The 23,503-nt window shown below is 38.2% G+C and overlaps 1 protein-coding gene across 1 annotated transcript in view; it reads left to right on the top strand.

The window, feature by feature from the left end:
• Positions 1-23,503, top strand: part of CFAP61 (cilia and flagella associated protein 61) — a 91,721-nt gene that overhangs the window by 57,789 nt on the left and 10,429 nt on the right. The window contains exons 20-25 of the mRNA XM_053460634.1: positions 196-364; positions 3,637-3,811; positions 7,961-8,253; positions 8,954-9,281; positions 9,991-10,082; positions 12,603-12,808. Of these exons, the coding sequence (XP_053316609.1) occupies positions 196-364; positions 3,637-3,811; positions 7,961-8,253; positions 8,954-9,281; positions 9,991-10,082; positions 12,603-12,808 (1,263 nt within the window). The remainder of the gene's footprint in view (positions 1-195; positions 365-3,636; positions 3,812-7,960; positions 8,254-8,953; positions 9,282-9,990; positions 10,083-12,602; positions 12,809-23,503) is intronic.

Raw genomic sequence — 23,503 nt, 5'->3', positions numbered from 1 at the left:
CCAGGTACTGGCCCAATGTTTTGCTTGGTTTCAGGCACTTCAGCGACATAGAGCTTCATGTTATGAATAATGGCTTGCTATAGAAAAACTCGGGAAGCTTAAACCACTAGGGGTTTTCCACCAATTCGCCAGATGTCTAATTAATGCCTGCTGTCAGCTGCTAAAATGTCACTTATGGGTTCTCTCTCTTCCCAGCCACTGTTATAATGATAAAGATTATGCACTGATGTCACTTGGATCCTGGGTTAATGTTGTTCGTGGTAAAATGACTGGCATGGACAGAGCTGCCAAGTTTGTGATTGTTTCCAATGTCAGAAAAGTGCCATATGACCATCTCATTCTTTGCACTGGGCAACAATACCAGGTAAGTTTATTAGATTTTGTTCCTATGGCTATATTGTGCTAATTTGCTATTCATAAGAATGGTTTGTTTTCCAGTAGTATTCATCTCTAAGGCAATCCTTTGGTTTCTAGCTCTTGTTGTAAACATATAAATATATTTTGCAGTAAAATATAGTGCTCTTCCATATATTTACCAATATATTCCATACAAGACAAATCTGCTTTGCACAGATGCGCTCAGGAGCTGTTATTGGCAGCAGCCACTACAAGGATATGCATGCCAGAACCTCCTCTGCGGGAAGTGGGTGGCTCGTTGTCACTGGAAAGGGGGATACTATCTGAGAAAATAAGCAGAGATGACAAAGTTACCATTGACTTAAAGAAACGATAATATACCAGAGGCAGGCTATAGGTGCCCAGTATTTTTAAAGAAATACCTGTGTCCAGAAGCTATGGGGAGAGATGGACTTCTCTAGATGGAAGGCAACGTGGTGTGAGTTGACATACGACTTGATTATTCCACCTACTTCACTCAATTTATACCCATGTTTCCTGACCTCTGATTACCTCCTGCATTTTTTTGGCTCATATATTAGTCATTTTTATGTCTATGCTTTCAGGCAATATTTAGTGCCTTGGGCTGCAAGCGGCCTTTGTGTCTAAGAGATCTTAGAGTGGGAATCCAGCATTGGCAATGAGATAGGTGAATGCTCCTCAACCCTGCCCACAAGCCACACTCAACTCTCTGCATCATTGGACACAGCTGGCTATGCCAGTTAGCTAGGTAGTCACTGGAAATTACGGTTGCATTTGGATCAAGCTCTTGTCTGCTCTGTATCTACAGAAACTCCTAGCATCACACCTCTGAATGTATGTAATGCTCTTAAGTGTGTATATTACACCTGAATGTGTGTCATACTTTTAAGTGTGTATTCTACTCCTAAATGTGTGTCATTCCCTTAAGTGTGTATCTTACACCCGAATGTGTGTCATACGTTTAAGTGTTTATTCTACTCCTAAATGTGTGTCATTCCCTTAAGTGTGTATCTTACTTCTGAATGTGTGTCATTCCCTTAAGTGTGTATCTTACTCCCGATTGTGTGTGTCATACTTTTAAACGTACATGAGAGTTGGGAGAGTGTGATGAAGAGATATGTAACAGTAATCACAAGAGCCATGTTTAGCAGTCCCAAATCTAGGTGGATTAATACATTTGTGGTAATTGCAAATACCCACTTTGAGCTGTATGTGTGGGCACAGTTACTTGAAAATGTTTTGTGTTGACGATGCACACCCTGATACGATGACACTAGCACATGTCACTAAGGAAAGCATCCAGGCCGTATGAGTAGGTATGAGCACAAGTCCAGGAATACAGCACAGATTTAATTCCCTGAAGCGTAGTTAGATGGTTCTAGGCTCAGGATCAGAGGGAACTTGTCTCATTAGAGGCAAAAGGATAAATATCCAATGACAGTGGAACAAGTAGCATGCAAAAGTATCAATGATCGAGTTATAGAGGGAGGAGGAAGTTGTAAGTAGTAAACGCGTTACACTGGGGGTTCCTCCATAATCAGGGAAGCAGGAGAAATTACCCTGAATACAGTAAAGGTCCAGCAGGCGATCACATAGGATTCAAGTGCGTTCCTTCACAAGTGTCAGGCGCAAGGGTAGTCTTAAGCTGATGTTGAACCCTGTCTGATATTTATTTCACTTCTTCTAATAACATTTTTTGTACAATGTGCTGATGTTAAAGTGTTTTTACCCAAGTGTTAATCTGAAGAACAATAAAATATGAAAATATTGGCAGAAGTGTACCAATTAATCAAGTCTGACAAAAAAATCTGTCAAAGCGTATCAAATGTGAAATGCATTTGGTTTCCTAGAATTAACATAATATACTTAATCCTCTGCTATCTACCTTTAAGCATGGGATTACAACAGACCTGAAGAAGATCATGAGATGATTCTGTACAATATTAGAGATGATTACAAAAGATTTGCTTGATCGACGTGACCTTCTGTCAATGCTTAAGGGAAGACAGTTGATAAAATATATATTTGCTCAATGCATGCCAAAGTCTTCATGAGGATAAAAAGAACATAACTGATTTTTTTCTCCTTAAGCTGAAAACACATCTCATAATTGAAGGTCAGAGGTTTGTGTGCAATAAAGACATGTCTTCTCCCCAGATAAAATGTGTTTTTCTTGGGCTTAGTCGAAAGGCCGAAAAGTCCTAACAAATCAAGCAGAATGTTTTGCGTTGTATTATGCTGCAGGTACAGATCTATATGTTTACCAGAACATGGAAACATATTACGTTTGTGAAGGGAGCAAATAAAAGAGGAAAATGTGCAACAAATCACAGAAAAATGTCATGTACTTGTCCATTTCATTTAGTTTCAGTGACACTTGGATACTCACTTACTGCTAAACCTTGTTCTTTAATGTTGGTGCTTTTGAGTGTAAGGACCTGGCCAGATGGTGTGTAACAGAGCTTTCCAGAGATGTTAAATAGACACTCTCATGAGCACCTGGATTTTAGGGACACTCCCAATGTTTTCATCACCCCAAACCCAGTTTTAGTAAAAATCTTCTTACTTCCCATCCATGCGATCTAGGGCGTCTGAGATATAACCCTCACCCGTCTTAGAATATGTGTTAAATGAAAATGGGTACAGAGTTGACTGCTGTGTGTAGGTGCTCGGAAGGAGTTACATTATAGTCTTGGAATAGGGATTCCTATGCACACTGGCACGGCGATTCCTATTTATCTTATGTGTCCAGTAAAGACAGGGCTGTAACTTCCACGGGGCTAGAGGGGCAGTTGCCCCAGGCTCTGCAAAGTGAGGGCAGGTTGGTGGCAAAACCCCTGCACCTCCTTATGCTTCTTTCAGCTACTGGAAGGGGATGTGACGTGGGATGGGATCTCTGACGCTGCCCCAAGCTCCTACTTACAGCTGTGGCTGAAGGTTATAGTTTTTTAAATAATAAAAAAGTAGGTGAATAATGGTAAAAATTGGGTAAAAAATGTCCAGGAGCAGACAGAGCTATGGTTAAACCCTACCCTTTCGTAATGACGTATTAACTCAGAAAAGCATTCCTCGGATGAATAGACTTCCCTCCTCCATTTCTATACTGCGTCTTGTAGAGTAAATTAGCAAAGCTCTCCTGTGATCTGCGATGCTACATTATTAAAATTGCTTGTTTTCTCTTCTACAAAATGTCAAAATAACACTGGTAATGATATAAAGTATAGTAATTGATAAATATTCGTATAATATTCTTCCCAGGTGCCTTGCCCCACAGGAGCAGACATCAGTCAACATTTAACGAATGGAGATATACAAGACTGTTCAAAGCAGAGATATACCGCCCAAATTCCTTCCAATCTATTTACACTGCAAGATGCAGAAGACTGTATAAAGGCAACAAACTGGCTGAAAGACAATGTCATCCAGAAAGAAGGTAAGCCCTCTAGGAACACTGGATTATCGCAAGCCTCCGTTTTCAATGGATACCATTCCTCCCCGGGCTTTGGCATATAATTAACGTCCAATTAATTCCAGCAAAATGTTTCATTTGTCATGCCTTGTTTTCCGAGTTCATTGACAACTGTTCTCCTTTTTTTTTTTTGGATAACCAGCATATATAAAAAGCGAGGCAGGGAAAAATAAAAGTCTTGAGGTTTAATTATCTGTAATTATAATATAAAAAATGGATGTTCTAAAAGCAATGTATGACAAAACACATTAGCTAACTAATTAAAAAATAATTTAATTAGCAAGTGTGCTTTGCAATTATGCAAAAAAAAAAATCATTATGAGCTCAGAAAACCATTGCAAGGAAAATGAAGCCTAGATTAGAACTAATTTCCCTGTATTTTCTAAGCATTTAAAGTCATTTTTTACAATGTTGTCTTTTTCTTCGGGTCATTTACACTAATATAGGAACAAAAAATAAATAAGATCCATTTATGTTTCATTGTTTTTCAGAGAGTGTCCCTGAGCTGACACCTGCTCCTTAAGGCTTTATTAGTGTATTTCCGAGCTAACACGGGATTATAAATGTGTGTGACGTGGCTCAGCCATAAAAACAGTTCAATGCAATGAAAAAACTATTCCTAAAAATAATGTTTGTGTAATATGGTATAGAATATTTATGCCTGGCATTTAAAGTGTTGGAAGTGTTTGATTCGATCTAAATGGGCCAAACGTCTCTCCAGCTGACCACATAGGTACCATTGGAGTGGTGCTTATCTCATTAGGCATGCATAGAATTGCATTTGTGCGTCGTTCTCATATTCTCATTCAAATGTCATTTCCACTTCATCCGTTCCTTTAGTAACCTTTGCATGTATGCCATGTTGATTCAGTGAGAAACAGGTTACCATTTTGAAGTCGAGAAGGAATTTTCCCTTTTTTGAGGCACATTTGGAAACCACTTCAATGCATGGGTTTGCCTTCTTGGTCAACAGCAAGGTTTGCCTTTATGGACCTATGCCTTGTTAAATGTAAATAGCTATAGTACTATCAGCTTTGATACAACACTTCGTAGTATGGTTAAACTGTAGTCCCATTCATTTGCAAAGACACTTGCCAGGCTATCATGCCAATGGCACCAGTGGATTGTAGCGGGGTTCAGTCCTATAAATATGGCCGCTTTACAGGGAGCGCCTAACGCCTGTGCTTGCATAAACAGCATAATGTGTGAAATGAGTGTGTACCTGACCCTACTGCCTCTCCTAAATCTGTTAGGACAGCCACGGCAACCAACATAAAGAAATAAAGAGCCCGTCTCCAAAAAAACAATATCCAATAAAAGGTTACAGGAGCCAGAATTGTCTGAAGGATTCATTTCTCATATATATGTGTAAAGAGGAAATAGTAGTTCTTACAATAAATTCAGATCGAATAAGAACAAAAAACTTGTTTCTGCAGGTTCAAGTAATAATCTCTGATATCTGTAAAGACTTGCGGAGGTTGCCTCAAGCCCCTTAGTCCAAGTGGAAAAGTTGATAGGCCCCTAAAAGAATGCTTTCTTCTTTACCAATGGCCCAACGGTTGGCACCTACAGATATAGGGTGGCCCGATACTTACTATTAGACTGTAAACCACCCTGCCAAAAAATGCCAAAATCATTTCAAACAACCCATCTGTAACGTCTCCTGTCAGTTACCGAGGTGGCCAATTTTTATTTATTTATTTATTTTAGTTGTGGCTTTTGTCTGGCAGATTATAGTCTGCATTGTTCAGCTTCTTACAATAGTTACTTGCCTGCTTTAATAAATTAGAAATGATTCATCGCGTTGTGCAGTGTTTTCTGTTACACCTGTCCTTTTTTATGGACGTTACGATTACAAAATGGTAATAGTCTTTTTGTCTTCAGCTGTCAGGAAGCCTGCCAACTTTGAAAATAAAGCTCTTTTTCGAATAAGTAGTGCTTATTATAATATTAGCTCCTTTTGTAACGTTCTTTTTCCAGCTGCTTAATTATACTGTGCACATAGTATTAATTATAGTATTTATTCATCCATGGAGCTTGTAATTTGATTTTTCTCTAAATATGGTGTTTCACGAAGCCCATGGAGTCTTTTCCCCCTTTTTTTTTCCAGAAAGAGGTGAAATTTGATGATTCTATTTTAGCAATAAAATCAGTTCAATGGAATTTTTTCAATAAATTTTCCAATAAATTTGAAAAACGTTAGACATCAGTCTTTAACTATCGTTAGTGTTAGTAGGTAGAATGTTTTGTAAAGAACTTTCTGTACATGGCTTACAAGGGATTGTGACTGATGGATTGTTAACAATTTTTTTTCTTGCACAGTTTGTTAATAGATGTTGTGTATATTGTGCTATTTGTTAGTACGAACTAAGTAAAACACACTGTGAAAAGCTTGTTTCACACGACAGAGGAAAGTTCCAAATACATTTCATGGCATTGAGAAAAAGTGCTCTAGATCCTAAGCTATAAGCATACCTGGGAACTTCTGGGCTCCGGCTACCCGGAGCCTTCCCTTGTGGGACGCGGCCAGGACTGCCCACTGAGGTCAGGGGGAGGTCCCGCTGACATCGGGGGGTTTCCACATTAAGGGAAAATGGGCGGGGAGCGGGACGTGTCAAGACCCCGCTCCCACGAACCAGAGAAGAGGTGCTTCACCCGGCAATCTCCGGGTCAAACCCGGAGAGTTCCCAGGAATGGCTATAAGTTATAAAGAAGAGCACAGAACGGTAACTAGGGATGTTTATTAATGCTTAAGGAGTCCTTATTTTTGTCCAAAAATGTTTGTGTTATGTTGGCTTTGGGCCTTATGGTTCTTATCGACTGTCAAATTCTATGTTCTTGTGTTTGTAATTATAGCTTTTTTAGGCCAACATATCCGTACAGCAAGATGTTGCGCAACACTCACTTGTGGTCTTTTTTCAGATGTGGTGTTTAAAAATGAAATATAAACTAGTTTGGGGTCACTTAGTTGTTTTCAATTACCCTTATAGACTTAAACTTGGATTATCAAACACAACGTGCCATTGGAACACAGGAGTGATAAACGGCCTCTGTACGCTTATGAAGATATGCCATTAAAAATCAGCCATTTCCAGCTACAATACTCATTTACAAAATCAACAGTGTCTACACTGTATTCCCCCTTCTCTCGATGAGTTCTAAAAAAAGCCCCCCCAAAGCGCGCCACTGCAGTAGTGTACTCTTCACTATTAATAGTGCCTTGCTGTTGATTCACCCCTCTTCTGTGGACTGCAACATTTACAATGCTATTCCGGACTCTGGCAACATAATCATCAGTGAGGGTAGAGTGCATTTTGAGTCTTTTATATCAACTGACCCAGACTTTCTGAACTGCTAGAGACCCTCCTTTTGTTGGTCTAATGGAAGAGATCAGTTTCTATCTGTCCAGACTAGAGTTGTTACTGATGAAGCACACGAGGAAGAAGAAGGAGAGAGAGCTAGAGCAATAGTTTTACGGAAACAATGGTGGAGGGAGAAGAAGATGTGCAGAAGAGCCTCGCAACTACGGTATATTCAACAAGTTCCCCTCTATCACTGGAGCTACTGTTCCCTATCATTGTCTAAGTAGTTAATTACAAATGAAAAAATAAGGTTACCTTTTCAGTTGTAAAGCTATGGTTTATGTATACTTAGACTTTAAAAAATAATAATGAAATGTTAAAAAAAAAAATCAATTACAAAAATTTTTACGTTGTGCATAACCAATTTAGTTGCAAATTCACATTGTGTGCACTCCTCGTGTACCTAAAGGGTTAATTTTCAAATACATCCAAAAAAGATTATGCTGGCATTGATTCAATTAATTACTGTAACAAGGATTGTAAACAATTACATGGAAACTCTATTACTGAACCACAAAGCATTAAAGTATATACTTTTTGTACCCAGGATATTGCCTATTATTTGGATATTGCTAAATACTATTCATCGCTGCTAAGCGCTGTCTGTGGTTGTGGGATATTTTGTCCTAATTCTTCAGATTATTTTATTTTCGGTTGCTAGGCAATCTCGTTTGTCTCCACCGTCGGATAAATAAGGGAGTCACATAGAGCATCTACCTGTGCCCCGTAACGCTTCTCTTTTTTGTTTTAGGTAATGTCATTGTGTATGGGAATACACTTGATAGTTACACCACAATTTCCACCCTTTTGTCCCTCGGAATTAGTGGCTCCCGCATCCATCTGGTGCAACCTCCACTTGCTTCCAGCGTTACTTGCTTTAACAACCATGAAGTAGAAGAAGCTGTACAGAAAGCTTTAATAGTGGCTGGTGTCACGTCCTACTACAGCTGTAAGCTAGCACAGTGGAATGATGGTGGCCACCCAGACCCGATTCAAAGTGCCTCTTTTACCACTGATACCAAGCCACTGAGATTACAGTGTTCAGTAAGTAAAAAGAACATACTGGGGAATTAAATGGGAAACGTCACATGTTTTAATCTATTGCTTGTGTTTCTTATTGTTAGATTGTTATGTCATTAGGATTCCTTTTTCCGATGCTAACACCATGTCCACGTCCACCAATGACCAAGCCTAGTAGTGCTGTGCAAAGTCCCTCCATTTCTCATATTCTCTACTTTAAGATTGCATTCAACATTAGGCCAGTCCAGAAGTTGTATAGACATCCTATACCCAGTTTACAATATGTGAGCAGACTTTATGCGTACTCTTAGCACTACAGGTTGCATTAACTCTGCGCAGCCATTCACTGAGGTTTTCACTTTATAATGCATGGCGCTGTTGGTGTGATGAAATGATTAGTGAACAATTCTCTTAATTCTCCTCAACAAATTAAGTCAGCATGATAAAATATATATTATTTCCAAAGCATTCCGTTTTGTCATTCACCTGGACTCCGAATATACATTTCTTGCAGTTGCATAATAGAGTGGATGCTGGAAATGTTCTTAAAAATATAAAATATAAACATATTAAATCTGGGTTCTTGTTTGAGCAGGGCCCTCCTCGTCTGTTTTCTTGTAAGTCAAATTGTTATGTCCTGTCTACCTGTTGTACAGCGCTATGGAATATGATGGCGCTATATAAAACAATAAATAACAAATAATAATTTCGTTTTCCTTTCCAGGCAGTATTTAACTTTGCCCAGAAGACAATAGACTATGACGCCTTCCGAGCCATAAACAATGCGTGTCTGGTGTACGACGGAAGGCTGGTAATTGATTCCACTTTCCACACAAATGATTCCTCCATCAGGGCAGCAGGATCCCTAACCAAGTACTCCAAAAAGTATTATGCAAATGAATGGTCGCATAGCAATTTCAGTTCAAAAGAAATCGGATTCCAGCTTGCTGCCAATATGCTGCATCTTTTTGATCCAACGCTTGAGCAAGCCACTGAGCTGCCAAATGATCTTGACAGACTTATCCCAATCTACCAAGGACCCGTGATCCAAGGTTTGCATATCCAAAATTCTAATCTGTGTCACAACAACATATCTGCTTGTTTAACAACATACTGTTTTGGTTGACTACCATTTACTCAGACACACCTTCTGCTCCAGCTATAAATGAAATCTGCTATCAACATTGTTTTCTGCCTTTTGGCTAAGCCCGAGTGTAGCATCAATGCTCTATTCTGCAATGTGAATTTAGGAGCGCTTAGCTATTGAGATGCTACAACAGTATTTCTTGGTTTGCTAAGGCAAATAGGAGAATACTGAAAATATTGTACAAGCAACGTACTAAGCAAAAAGAAGAATACCGTAAAGTCATGCTATCTGTATAAGTTATTTCATGGCAGATATTTAATGCTCCAAAGCCAAATTGGTCTTGCCTGAGCCATTGCATACCTCTGAGATGCCCACTGCATCTTTCTACTGGTATCAAGTCTGGGTTATCTACGAGGATCAGTTCTAGTCCAACATTGTGAAATGCAGCACTCGACAGGAACACTCCATTGCGTGCGACGGTGATTGCACCACTATCAGTACTTTTTTAGATTGGCTCTTCATATATGTAACCTCTAGTGCTTTTCACTGGTAGCAGGCGGAGGGCTCACTCATATTTACACACAGACATTTTATTGTATAGTTCCTTCTCATGCTGGAAATCATTGATCATTTCCATTGGACTAATCTTGGTTTCCTTTGCTCTGCAACCCTAGGTGGCATCGTTCCTGGAGGGTATTACTACTTACATGTAGCCAAACCTGCTATTCCGTGTCCTTTACAAGCTCGTATGGCACAGCCAAATTACGTAAGTCATTAACTTCAAATTATTTTTATTGATGTTAGAGTCAGGGAAGTGGCTATTCAAATCAGATGCGGAAGATGGAACTACCTTATTACAGGGCTTCCAAAAATGCTTTTTCCCCTGAATGAAAAAAGATTTCACATCATCAGTCGGATCAACAAAGCGGTTTGTACATATCTTAAAAATATGTTTTCTTGTAGATTTTTTGAGCTCATCCTGTTTATTTTTTATCTTCCTAGCTGTATCTAACCAATATCCCTGGCTATAAAGTTTAATTAAAGACTATTTTTTACTGATCAGCAATCCCCACCCCACTCACAAAATGTGCGTGTTCCGTAAAAACAAAAAATCACTGTTTTATTTTTTGATCATTCACATTGTGTGTTTGAGATGGGCAAATCCCATGAGCCAGCTAGCCATGGTTCCTAGATTTTCGGATCTGACCCCTAAAATTTATGCAATTCTATATGGGTGTCTTGCTAGTAACTGCTAGACCATTAGGTTGTGAGTGTTCCGTATATTGTTATTTTACAGTAAAAACATGGAACCAGGCAAGTTATGTATATATTCCAGTACTCAGATACTGAAGTAATGATAGATGAATGATGTTCTGCTCTCAGGTAGCCAACATAAAATATTTTGCGAACAGTGGCATGCTTGATGTTGAAATGTATCTTCTGGCTATGGCTTTCTTTTGTCAGGGGAAAAGAAGAAAATAGTTTTAAAAGTATATTCAAAGAATCCATTACCACAATCATGAAAATAATTTGTGTAGAGGTAGAAGAGGGCAAACATTGCTAAATGTACAAGCAGTGTGCTGTGTGCAAGCATCGCAGAACTTGTAACCAAGCAACTAAATTCTGCACAAACTCTGGAATGTGAATAGCACATACTAACGTCTCTGGGATACATTTTCCCATTAGCTAAAGCTCAGTGAATTGAGTGCTTTGGGCTATATTCTGGATTTTCAATCCCCTGTTGCTGAATGTATGGTGCTAATCAACATCTGAGGGCTGAAAGTATCCGTGCTGTGTCTACGCATGGCCTTTGACCTTTGTGGGAGACCAGATAGAAACGGAGAACAAACAATATTTAAGTGCAAGCATGTCTGGTGATCCCTTTAAAAGTTAGTTTTTTTACCATAAGTTTATGTTTAAGAACACGTTTAAGAATACTGTATGTTCTTACGACTTCATAAAGGGAGATCAAGAGCTACATATATTCTGGATCCACTTTCGAGACGTTCAACTTAGAGATCCCGTGAAAAACAATGTGTTTCTAGTTGATCATAAAACAAAGCGCTGTGTACAGTAAAATGGGTTATCACTGGTGTTATCCAATTTTGTTACAATAGACCTCATTTATACGTAGACCTGGAGGCTGTCATTTTTCTAGTCATGTCATATATTGGGCAACTTTCCCTGCTCAAACGCCGCACTGAGCTGAGTCTTTATGATGGTGCAATGAAGTCAGAGTCCCCAGTTGCGGGAGTAACACTGAGCAGTATGATAAGGAGTCAGGGTCTTTACATAGTAGATTTGGTGGATAAAAGAGCTAGAACACATACAAATGGCTGAAATGCAGCTGCCTGAAAACATTCTAAATACCAATAACAAAAGTTATCATGGGGTAAAGATGATGGAAAACTCTTCTGCTTAAAATTAAGGGGATAGCAGAAGCATTTTTAAACCCTAATCTACATCCACCAGACAAACCAGAAGGCTTGTTATTTTCCTCAAATATCTTGTGGTGCCGCCATAACCACAAGGGATTCTGGGTAGGTCAACAATGATCACTTTTTGCCTCTATATATACACTTTATACATGGATACCTTGAGAGTAAACGTCCTCTGTACCACAGCCTTTAGACAAAGCTCGGGAAGAGGTGCAGTAGCTCGATCACCTCTCATGGACGTGTTTTCGTCCATGTATATGGTGGATATAGTGGCAAAAAGTGATCATTGTTGACCTTATTTCCATACACCTACCCAGAATCCCTTGTGGTTGTGGCAGCACAACAAGATTTCTGAGGGACAAAAGTCATTTACAACATTTTGTCTGGTGGATGTATATTTGTGCTTAATAATGCTTCTAAAAACATTATATTATATGAAAAGCCAAACTGGTTTAAAAATATAAAACTCACAATATTTTTTAAAAATTATTTTTAATCTGATACTATTAATAAGAAATGCTTGGTAGGGGTTCCCCTTTATAAATGAAAGCAAAAAAAGAGACCCTTCTATAACTAGGGCTTTTATGGAAAAGCTGGCAAATGTTCCTTTCAAGTAGATCAACACCGTTCTGCGATTCACATAGAGACTCATGTGTTTTTACAGCATAAGTGAGATCTTCCTGCGCATGGGCATCTGTGAACAAGCAGCACAGTCTATGCAAAACTTAATGAGGCTCCAAAACCAACCTGGCACCTTTTTTTTCCTTCTGTACACCATAGTGATAAAACTAAATTGTGAAATTACTAAATGCATTAAGCAGAGACGTCTCTCTAATTTTATATTTCAGGGGCACGAGCTAGTCACCGGGAGCGCAGAGAATGGTGATTACTGTCGACTGCACATCAATCAGTACAATATGGTGGAAACAATAACGTGTTTATCACTGAAACCTTTTCCGGAATCCAATTTCATCTGCCTTTACGGCCAGCACGAGCGGCTACTGAACAACCTGTGTGCTCGCTTTGAAGAGGGACTGATCGCAGACTTTTTCAGGTAAGATAATTAAGCGCAACACTTTTCTGTTTTCAATTTTGTTTATTTGCACTTGGATATTAGCAAATCGGTGTACCACCTGGTTAAAAACCCTAAGCTAGAAAACAGGAAATTGGTGTTTTGCTATTAGGTTTCAGACAGATAAGAAGCACAATGCATATAAAAGTGTCATTTGGGTAGCTTCACGTTTTCTAATGGCATGATTTAGAGCCTCTGATTTCAGATACGATATAATGTAATTTAACTCAAATGTACACTACCGTTCAAAAGTTTGGGGTCACTTAGCTGTTTTTTTTAGAAAAAAAGGAAATTTCTAGCTGCCATTTAAACTTAGCAAACACAATGTGCTATTGGAACACAGGAGTGATGGGAGTGATAAAGGGCCTTTGTACCACTACGAAGATATTCCATTAAAAATCAGCCATTTCCAGCTGCAATAGTGATTTCCAACATTAACAACGTCTACGCTGTATTTCTGATTATTTGATGTTATTTTAATGGAATAAATTTGCCTTTCTTTCAAAAACAAGGACATTTCTAAGTGACCCCTGTATTGTGCATAAACACTGTGACAATAAATTGCGTGTAAAAATAAGTCACATGACCTCCCCATTTAAGCTGCCATCTATGTACAACACTCCTGGTGCTCAAACACATTATAAGTGAATCCTTAGGGGGGAGAGGAGAAAAATAATACAATAGTTTAAATCTACGCGCTCACAAATCAGAATACTTGTCACAACCTTTGTGCCTCTTCCAAAATAATGTTATTTTTTCCCAAAAAGAATAAAGGAAAACAATAATTGTGTAATATGTGTAAACCACTTTGGTTAAATGAAATATGATAACATCATGTAAAAGTATCACTTAAAAAGCTGTCACATTCAGAATCCCGGGTTGCTGCTAGAACAATAATCAATAAATACACAAAACAAAGCAAGAATTCAGTGCAAATGCCGCGAATACCATTCAAGAAATATCTAAGGCATAAACTTTGGGGATTCCGTCACACTATATGGCCATATATTGGTTAGCCTGTCACTAAGTAGCCCAAGCTCGGGGACTCCTATCTAATTTGTCATGGCAATATTTCTTACCAAGGAGCTGACTCAATGGAGTGTCCAGAGAAGGCTTTAAATTGCATGATAGTCAAAGGTTTAATAGTAAGCGTTCAAGACCAAGTTGTTAGGTCCCTTCCTCAGGCACAACCGACTTATTCCTGCTAACATTTACACCTTCATAGATCTGGCATGTGTCAAATGGTTTTAGACTGATCAATGATGCTCTGACTGTATCTATCTATGAGATCTCTGTAAGTTCCGCTTACTTACTGCTGAGAATATTATCCAATACCTCTGTGTTTATTTTACCTTTTTTTTTAAAACCTGTGACATTTAGGAAATTTTGCTTTAGCTTCGTTAATGCCCGAGGAAGGAAGCTAACAACTTGGTCTTGAAAGCGTGCTAATAAATGGTATTATTTTAACTGTACTTTTGTCTTGAGTTAAAAATGCAATCCATTCCCATTCATTCATCTCCTTAGTAAGCAATATAGTCATGAAAAAAATATGTATATCTGAGATAGGTGTTTCTTGAATGGTATTGAGTGGCAGCACTCATTTTAGCAGGGTTTATATAAACAATTAATGGGGGGAAAAACTGATTAATATATTTATATTTTTAGAACTGAGAAGCAGTATCATTTCTCTGTATAGAGAAAGCAGAAATTTCAGGTTTTTAAAATAAAATAAAATTGTAAAACTGTCAGCGGCATTATGCTTTCGCAGGAGACCATGTAACAAAGATAAATAACAAAGACAGATGCCCTAGATAAAAAAAAATAAAAACAAAAACTATTCCGGGGAGAGCTTCATTTTAAAAATCTTTTATAGATTTATAGCGACTCATGCCAGATCTGAAAGGGGATGCAGCATAAGGGAGAAGAAAACACTTTGATACCATTTTATGTTTCTAAGAAATCTTTAACAAAGAGCTGCAAAAAAAGAGGACTTTTTTGTCCAAGTCTGTCTTTTGTGGTCACCAGTGTCATCAGCCTGAACCTGACTAGGACAAGAACTATAAGTGCTACTTACAAGTCAATAGCTAGACGTGATAACATGCATTACCTAGGTACTCATGCGCTCCTATCTTACAGTAGTCAAGCACAGTGACCTTCTGGGGATGCAGTAATGCTTCAAAGCATTTTGAAACAAACACTATCATGAGTGAGAGAAGAAAGATAAAAGGAGAGGCAGAGATGTTCATTTCAAATATTAATAAATAGGTGACATTGTTCTACTGTCATGCTACTCTGTAGTGCTCTTCTATCCATCATGAATGCTTTGTGATATATGTTTCGGCAGGCATTAGCTCTTCTAACGTTACAATGTGCTTGAATGGGATATAGATAAATAAAAGCGTTCATATGTATGAAAAATAAAAAATAGAAAAAAAATAGGTGGTGGGATGTATCCACTATAGGGATTAATGGGAAAGTGTTCTATCCATTGTAATTAGAACACTACAGCATTATAATTTACACGTTAATATCCGATGTAGTATACAAAAAGGGTAGCTCACAACATAAAGAGCTTAAAAGGCATACACACTCAGATTCCTAGGTTGGTGCTAGAATAATAATAAATAAATACACAAAACAAAGCAAGAACTAATTCCATACCCAGTGAATAGCATTCAAGAAACAACTATCTAAGGCATAAACTTTGGGGATTCGGTAACAGTATATGGCCATATATTTTTTAGTACCCCATTAGTAGTCCTATCTATGCTTACCAAGGAGCTGAATCAGTAAATTCAGAGAAGACTTCAAATTGCATGAATTGCTTGAGTTAAAAATGGTCAAAAGGTTTGTACCGTGTTAGCCATGGAAAAACAGAAGAAAAGTATAGTTAAAATCATACAATTTATTGGCTGAGAGTTTAATAACTATATGTGTGTATGAACATGGATGTGTATTTGGGGTGAGATGGGGTGTGTGTTAGAATGAATGTGTAGATGTCTGTTAGTGAGTATGAGTAAGTGTGTGTAATTTGTGTGTTTTCATATGCGTGCCAGAGTGTCTGTTTGCAAGGGGCACTGACAAGCTTGGACAAACATGGTACAAACAGACTGTTTGGGGGTTAGGATGGCACTGATAAGCTGCTTGGGGCAGAGGCGCTCACAAGCTGTTTGGGGCGAAGGTGGCACTGTGAGACATGTTGCTTGGTAAAAATTGGGGGCCCCAGGCCCTGTGGTTTCTAGTTACGCCACTGAACCAGGGAGTAGACTCATCAAATATGCTCTGACTGAACTGTATCTATCTATTAGATCTCTGTTAGTCCAGTTAATTTACTGGTGAGTATATCTCCAATATCTGTGTATATTTTCCCTTTAAGCAACTGTGTTTTGTATTTAGGAAATTCTGTTTTAGCTTCATTGATGCCTTGGTCTTGAAAGATTGCAATTAAACTCTGAGTTAGCCAATAAATGGTCTCATTTTTAACTATACCTTCCTCTTGAGTTAAAAATGCTATCCAGACTAATTGATTCAGCTCCTTGGTATGCGCTGAATTTGTGGCTTTGTTTTGTGTAACTTTTTTTTTCATTTAAGTGCACACTAAGATACAAAGCAAAATCAGCATCATTGGGCCCTGTTTAATGAGCCGTCTAAAACCCATACTTTCTTTAAGAAAAAAACAGATCACAATCTCCATGGCAAAAATCGGAAAATAAATGTACATAGACATTTAGCAAGCGTATCTCATAATCCCAGCACAACAAGGCTGATTCTGTGTCTACACCACTGTGTGTTTCTCAAGATCAAAATAAACCTTACCTCATCCAATCAGATCAATTCAACTGACAAATTAAATTCAAGTCAGTTTAAAAAAAGGCCATAAAAATCCATAGAGATCCTTGTTACTTTAGTTCTATTATAATCAGAATGTGCTAAGCGCCTTGAAAAAAAATAACGTTTTCATTTGCTAAACCAGTAAGTATGCAAAGGTTTATAAATAATAAATGAAAGTGTGATTATACTGATCAATGAAGTTTATATAGTGCGAGTGGTTGCCTGGGTGTAATTTATTTTAATAATTAAATATGTACTTGGCGTTGAAAAGGTTAAAAGTGCTTGAATCAGCATTCTGTGTCTCTTGATGTGGTTAAAAAATAGAGTTTTGATATATTGTTAGGCCTTATGCTCAGAAAAAGTATCACTACGCAATTGAAATAACCACATAAAGGTGATTTAATTGAACTACATGCTATAAATGTATCAGTTTCTTTCTGTGTAGCAATAACATATTGCCAGCTGTATTTATTATTATGAGACCTGATCGTTAACGCTCTTTACAAGAACTTAATTAATGTTACGATACATACCACATTGCAAGAAGTCCACGAGAAGCTTCAGTCGCTATTACTTCATGGGCAGCAAGTTCTCTTTAATAAAAACGTACACCTGAACGCGTTCCCCTGTAAGGGCAGATCTTTTTGGAGCACGTGTTTGGAGCATTAGCAGCAATAATAGATCCAAATTCCTAATAGCGCATAGAGTATATCATACATATGCTCTATGCAGTCAGTGCAATTAGCAGTTCCGCAAACCATTATTTTTTTTGCTATCCTATTAGTTTCCATTTGCGACCCTATAGCAAAAGTAGATAATTTTACAACAAAATAACATTTCGATTGTACAGAAAGAACATTATCTACCAAAGAATGAGCTTTGCATTCAAGGGATGTAATTGAGGCAGAATTCGGACATCAAATGGACCCATCTGTACTCTTGAGTCTATGCCACTTGTGCCCACATTAAAAGCTCATCATTTTGCAGTGCCGCTCACCTAGGCAAGCCGGGGCCGGCGTTACATATTTCCTGGCAGGCAGCCGCGGCACTAATGCTAATGTTTTGACCTTGTAGCCCTTTTCACTTAGACCCAATTTATATGGACTATTGTTTGCATCAGGCTAAAAGTGATTAAATCATTATTGCAATTTTAATGAGATGCTGAGATGAAATTGAATTTGTAATGAGATAATTATAATAAATGCCAAACCAATAATGGCTAATGGAGACATTAAGGCAGTAGAATGAGCCGTGATGCTGTATAATAAGTGTTTCTGAGAAGACCTGGTAAAAGATACGAATGTATTTGACAAAGAGATTTACAAAATAATAATTACTAATCAGATTATGCTAAATGTGGGATGCAAGGTGCATATGTAATGGGGGCTCTCAGAATGGAAAAAAAACCCCCATAGAATTTATTAAGAAAAAAACCTAGCTTTCTGGAATGTACTGAGGATAAGTAGGTCCACAATTACATAAAAGCTGTATCATCTTGGTCCTATTGTTCCGGCCCTTCAGACAGTATGAGGCTTTTTTTCCTCCCCAGCAAAAGACTAGGAAATGGGATAGCTATGGTATTGACTGAGTAGCTGAGTGGGACTAATGCCACTCAGTACACTTTGCGGTCTAATTGGTGGTAAATAGGTGTGCTTTTTCCGAAGCCAGCAGCAGAATAGCAGAAGAGGAATATACGAAGCAATACAGCCGCAACGACTTCTCTTTTGTATTGGAATTAAATGGCAAACATGCCTCAAACTACTAATTTCATCTCTCGGAAATAAAATCAATAAAAAGAAATGCAGAACAATTTAAGATTGCGTTAGATATTTCTTTTATTTTTTGGGGTTTTTTTTTACAATGTCGACAGGTCATATGAAGATGTAAGTGCTGCAGATTTATTTAATGCTATGCTATAGCAGTAACACGTAGATATTTGGACGGCACATTTTTTAACCTCATATACTAGAGCTATTTGATTATTGACAAAAAAGTACACATTTTAACTTTTAGCCTGGAAATGTCGTTCCATTTACAAAGAGAATGCAAAGAGAAAGGCTTTCCACTGCTTGCAGTCAGCTAAATCATTTCCTGATCTGCTTTAGTTAAAGACTCCCAGCAGTGCAATAAAAAAATGGGTTAAATGGAAATCTGGCAAATGTCCTGATTTAGCCAGGACAGCTCCCCAGAGGCACCTGTGTCTCAGCCGGCTTGACTTCCTATTTTGCTGTTAAACGCATGCAGAAAACAGCAGCTGCGCATGAATGGGAAAGTGGGCAGGGCCTAGGTAGTATGTAGGCGGAGCCAGGACATGTCATTACATTATTAGTGAGGATGCACATTTCACATTAATCTAAAAATAAAGAATCTAACAAAAAAATCTAAAAATAAAGAATAACATTTTTGTTAGCATGTTAGAAATACCATGCATTAACGGTAAATATAATTAACATGTCTGATATATGTAACTCCCTAGGGCTAGTGAAATTAATCAAATTAATGGTAACAAGGCGGGATTACATTTTTGAAACGACGCTAGATGGGAAGAGTAAAAGTAAGACCCTATGTTAATAGGTGTGATGAATGTTTCAGACAGAACCAACAAAATATATTACAGCATCCCATGGCTTATTGTAGCTCGTTATATTGATTGTCTAAAGGCATTACTAGGTGCTAGCCAAAACAAAATAAGAATAGAAAGCACCATCATACTCTGAGATAAATTTTCAACATTTTTTGGGTGATCATTTTTCCAATGTCATTACAATAGAAACCGTAAGAAGACATTTCTTGTTTGCTATCAATTATCCACATAGACGCTAACCTCTGTCTCAATGTTGGTTTCATCAAATGAAAATACATCTCCATTCTACATTACACGTTTGCTAATGGCCAGATTTTACACCATATACAACCGGTGTATGGGTTTAAACACTAATTTGTTCCATGTTGTGTAAGAAAGATGTTGGATTTGACCTTGAGCTACTAGGACAATTGGCCCCGTTTCCATTTTGAATGAACTCTGATGTGATCAATCTGAGTTCAGTCTGCTGACTACTCCTAAGTGACCCAAGCTAACATTCAGCCTGCTCTGTTCCAGCATTTATCTCAAGCGATTTGATAATGTTCCAAGCTATTTGAGGTGAATTTTCTCAGAATGTCGTTCAAGAGGAAATTAAAAATTAAACCTTGGATATTTATTGAGATGTACCAAGGCTGGGTCACCTATAGTCCTCAGCTTGAGAACTGCATGTTGCCCAACCTCAAGGTGTGAATGAGAAACCATTCCTCTGTTTTTTGTATGTGTTTTTTCTCTTTAGAATCAAACCACTGATGCATTCAGTGACAGTTCTATGTAATCAACATCAAGCTCTTGGGTAGTGACCCCTTTATCTTTCTGGGAAAATATAGTGGTCCACCTGCGAGTCTGAAGACACTTACATACAACCTGTGGCTTCTATAGGATACCTTTTGGTGGATCAGCATTCACAGAGGAAGATGTAGAATGGCATAAGTTTTGAACACTTCAGAGGTCACTTCTTTGTACTTTTTATTCACTTTCCACCCCTAACAGTTAGAAATGGTTTTCGTGGCTAGTCAAAGTGCACTGAAAATTCTCAGAGCCTTTTGTGTTCTAGGGCTACTAAATGGGTTAAAACAAAACCATGCACACTTTCATAATGCAAATCTACTTCAACCAAAAAAAAGGTGAGAACAGAATTGTATCAGGATCCACTGACTATAATAAAGTGAAGCAACACCTATATAGTTGAATAGAGGAATGCATCCCCCCTGTAAACAAGAACTGTTATTTAATATAACACGCTTACAATCCTTTTGACATTTTATCTGGCTTGTTCATCCTAGGTCAATAGATGTTATTGCAACCGAGAAAAAACCCTAACATATGGCAAGTAATTCTTGGGCACATATCCTCTCAGCTGGTGGTCTGTTAAAAGCATTGTCTGAGATTTTACAAGCTGCTGGATATAACCCTAAGCCCTAGAGATGAAATAGCGCTATAAAATATTATTTCAAATGTATTTTAAAATCCCTTTGCGGAAAAAAAAAAAACTCCCAGAAGGTCAGCCGAAAATTACCGGACAAAAAACCCCAAGACCTTGTCAAGAAAGATAGTCTCCTTTGTGTCATTCATCATGCTTGATACTTTTCAAGCCCTAATGGCCTTTAGATAATTACTGAAATAAACCGAATTACATTGCTCTGATCTATGGAATACAAATTAAAGAGCATGTACTAATAACAAGTAATCATAACATCAAGGCTTTATGATGACACCATTAGCCACGAGATTTAAACGGTTTTTGGTTCTGTGATTTGTAAATTACAATAAAAGTCACATCATTTAATAAACAGAGCATATAACAGCAGCACGGAGGAAAGATGTGACTAAGAACACTTGATTTCACTGTTTAATTACAACTGACCCGCCGCAGTCAGAGGTTTTACTGATCTTTACTCGGAGGCAAAGAGTTCAGAGCCATTGATATTTATTTAGTGACACTAGATGAGCATATTGACTTTTAATCTTTACTACCGCCACTCAAGTGGTTAAAGGGAAAATGCTGGCTTCACAGCTATTAGTATAACTAAATTCATTTATTAAAACTAAAACATTTATTCAAACTTCCAGGGCTGAAGTATTGGAACATCACATTGAAAATGGTGTGAAAGGCAAACAGAGAAGGAAGAGAGGGAAAGAGGTTGTGGTAGGGGAAGAAAAGGCTAAAAAAAAGCACCCACCACACTTAGGCAAGACATGCATTTCGCTTTAAATGCAGTTATATAGCAGGTTCTCAGGCAATCGTAGACCAAGAAGTGTTGGAGAACAGAAGGAAGTAAACGTTAACAGAATTGTTAATTGGATATCAGACTGGAGATAATGGGGCGTCCCTGGAACTTTAAGACCCACAGCTGCCTGATGACCATACCTGGGAATGCGGCCAGGAGGTCCCGCTGTCGTTGCGGGAGGTCCTGCTGATGCTGCAGAGATGTACCAGGGCTGGGGGCACGGTACGGGTTTATGCCGGGCAAATGCTACAACTGATCTGCTGCTGGAGTGTCAGATCTGGGGAGTGTGAGGTGGTATCGGCCAGTGGCCGACTGGGCATTTCCCTGGTGTGCCAGGTGGCCAGTCCAGGCCTGATGAATGGAAACTCTAAGCTACATTTTTATTACTAGAATCAGATGACAAACATTTAAAAACATTGTATTATTTTCCGTTTTAAAACAGAAACAGAATAATTTTCATATAATGTTTTTACAAATTTATCATGAGTATGTGTTCGAGCTCACCCTGACTTCTTAATTCAGTTAGTTGTGTCTACTGGCCTTTCTAAAGTAATTATTGTGAAATAAACATACACAGAAATTAAATATATTTAAAACAACTTTTATTTTTTTGGTTACCGCTGTATTACATATGTGAAAAATCTAAAACTTGTATAAAATTCATAAAAAAAATATCACCAAATACAAGGGGGAAAACCCCTGACATCATTAGTATTTTGTTTAGGCTCTTTAGAGGTCAAAAACCATAATCTGAACATCACTGCACATTAGTCTATGTGAAAAATGCTGTTTCAAAATAAGTGTTCTAAGCACTGAGTGCTAACATAATAGGAGGCAAAATCTCTTCACTATTTGATGTACATAAGTAACCTCTCATGAAGAGATGTAGAACAAAAAAGTGTCCAAAAGCAGCACCAGAAGTATTATGGTCCATCATCCCAAACACCAGAACAGAACACATAACACGGCATCTTGGGAGGTAAGAAATAGCTGACATTTTCAAGATAACATAATGCAATCAAAATGACTCTAATCCAAGAAGATATTTTAGAAACACCTGCTATTAAATAGGGCTCCCAGTGTTCATATTTTAACTGATTGTTGTAAGACAGGGGTCAAAATAGCGTTGTGCATGGAATATACTTAACAAAATGAAGCCTGGCAACAAAGGACTGACAGGAATGCTAAGTGCCCTGGGTTTTGGCTGTTGAGTTAGGAAGGTGAAATCTGATGCAGCTTGAGGTCAACATGGGCTGAATTTGGCACACAGCAAAACTACTCTTTCCATACAGATCTAGACACGGACACACACTGCGGTAGAGGACTGCATTGGGATGCAGGACCCTTCAAAAAACTTGCGGGTGCGGGCAGTTTATCGGGTGATGCGGGTGGGAGTGGGCGGTCAGACAATGTACCTGCGAGTCCCAGTAATCTGCAGTTCAGGTAAGGGGGTGGGGGAGTTTGTATGAATGAGTATGCGTGATTGAGGGAATGAATGAGTATCTGTGAATGATTAGTATCTGTGAATGAGGGAATGAATGAGTATTTGTGAATGAGGGAATGAATGAGGGAGCGGGATTAAGAAAACAGTCCCGCACAGGGCTCTATGCTGTGGCAATCACCCAGAGAAGCCACCAGTATGCCTCAATGCCCATGGAAACATTGACAGAGCCCATGGAGAGGTTCCATGTAGACTCAGTGTGTGCCCCCCATTTTTCTGTGGACTAGAGGTGGGAGTGAAAACTTTTGCCCATGTTCTAAAAGTGGCTGAAAATACCACTTTTTTCCTAAAACAAACAAATATTCACAGCTGGTTATGTCACTTGCATATCTATGTTTATATCCTGTAACATTTTAAGAAGCAAACATACTTATAGGCAAGAGGGTGGGCAGAAAACTGGATGAATCTGAGAATAATCTGGAGCAAAATTCTGTGTAAAGCAAGATTATACAATAGAAATAGAACAGTTGACGGAAAGAAACTAATACCCATTATGTCATTAATACTCAGGAAATGTCATGAAATCTTTCCAT

The sequence above is a fragment of the Spea bombifrons genome, chromosome 3, assembly GCF_027358695.1.
Source record: "Spea bombifrons isolate aSpeBom1 chromosome 3, aSpeBom1.2.pri, whole genome shotgun sequence".
In the NCBI taxonomy this organism is placed as follows: domain Eukaryota; kingdom Metazoa; phylum Chordata; class Amphibia; order Anura; family Pelobatidae; genus Spea; species Spea bombifrons.
The sequence above is the reverse complement of the archived record's forward strand: the minus strand, read 5'-3'. Positions and strand labels throughout refer to the sequence as shown.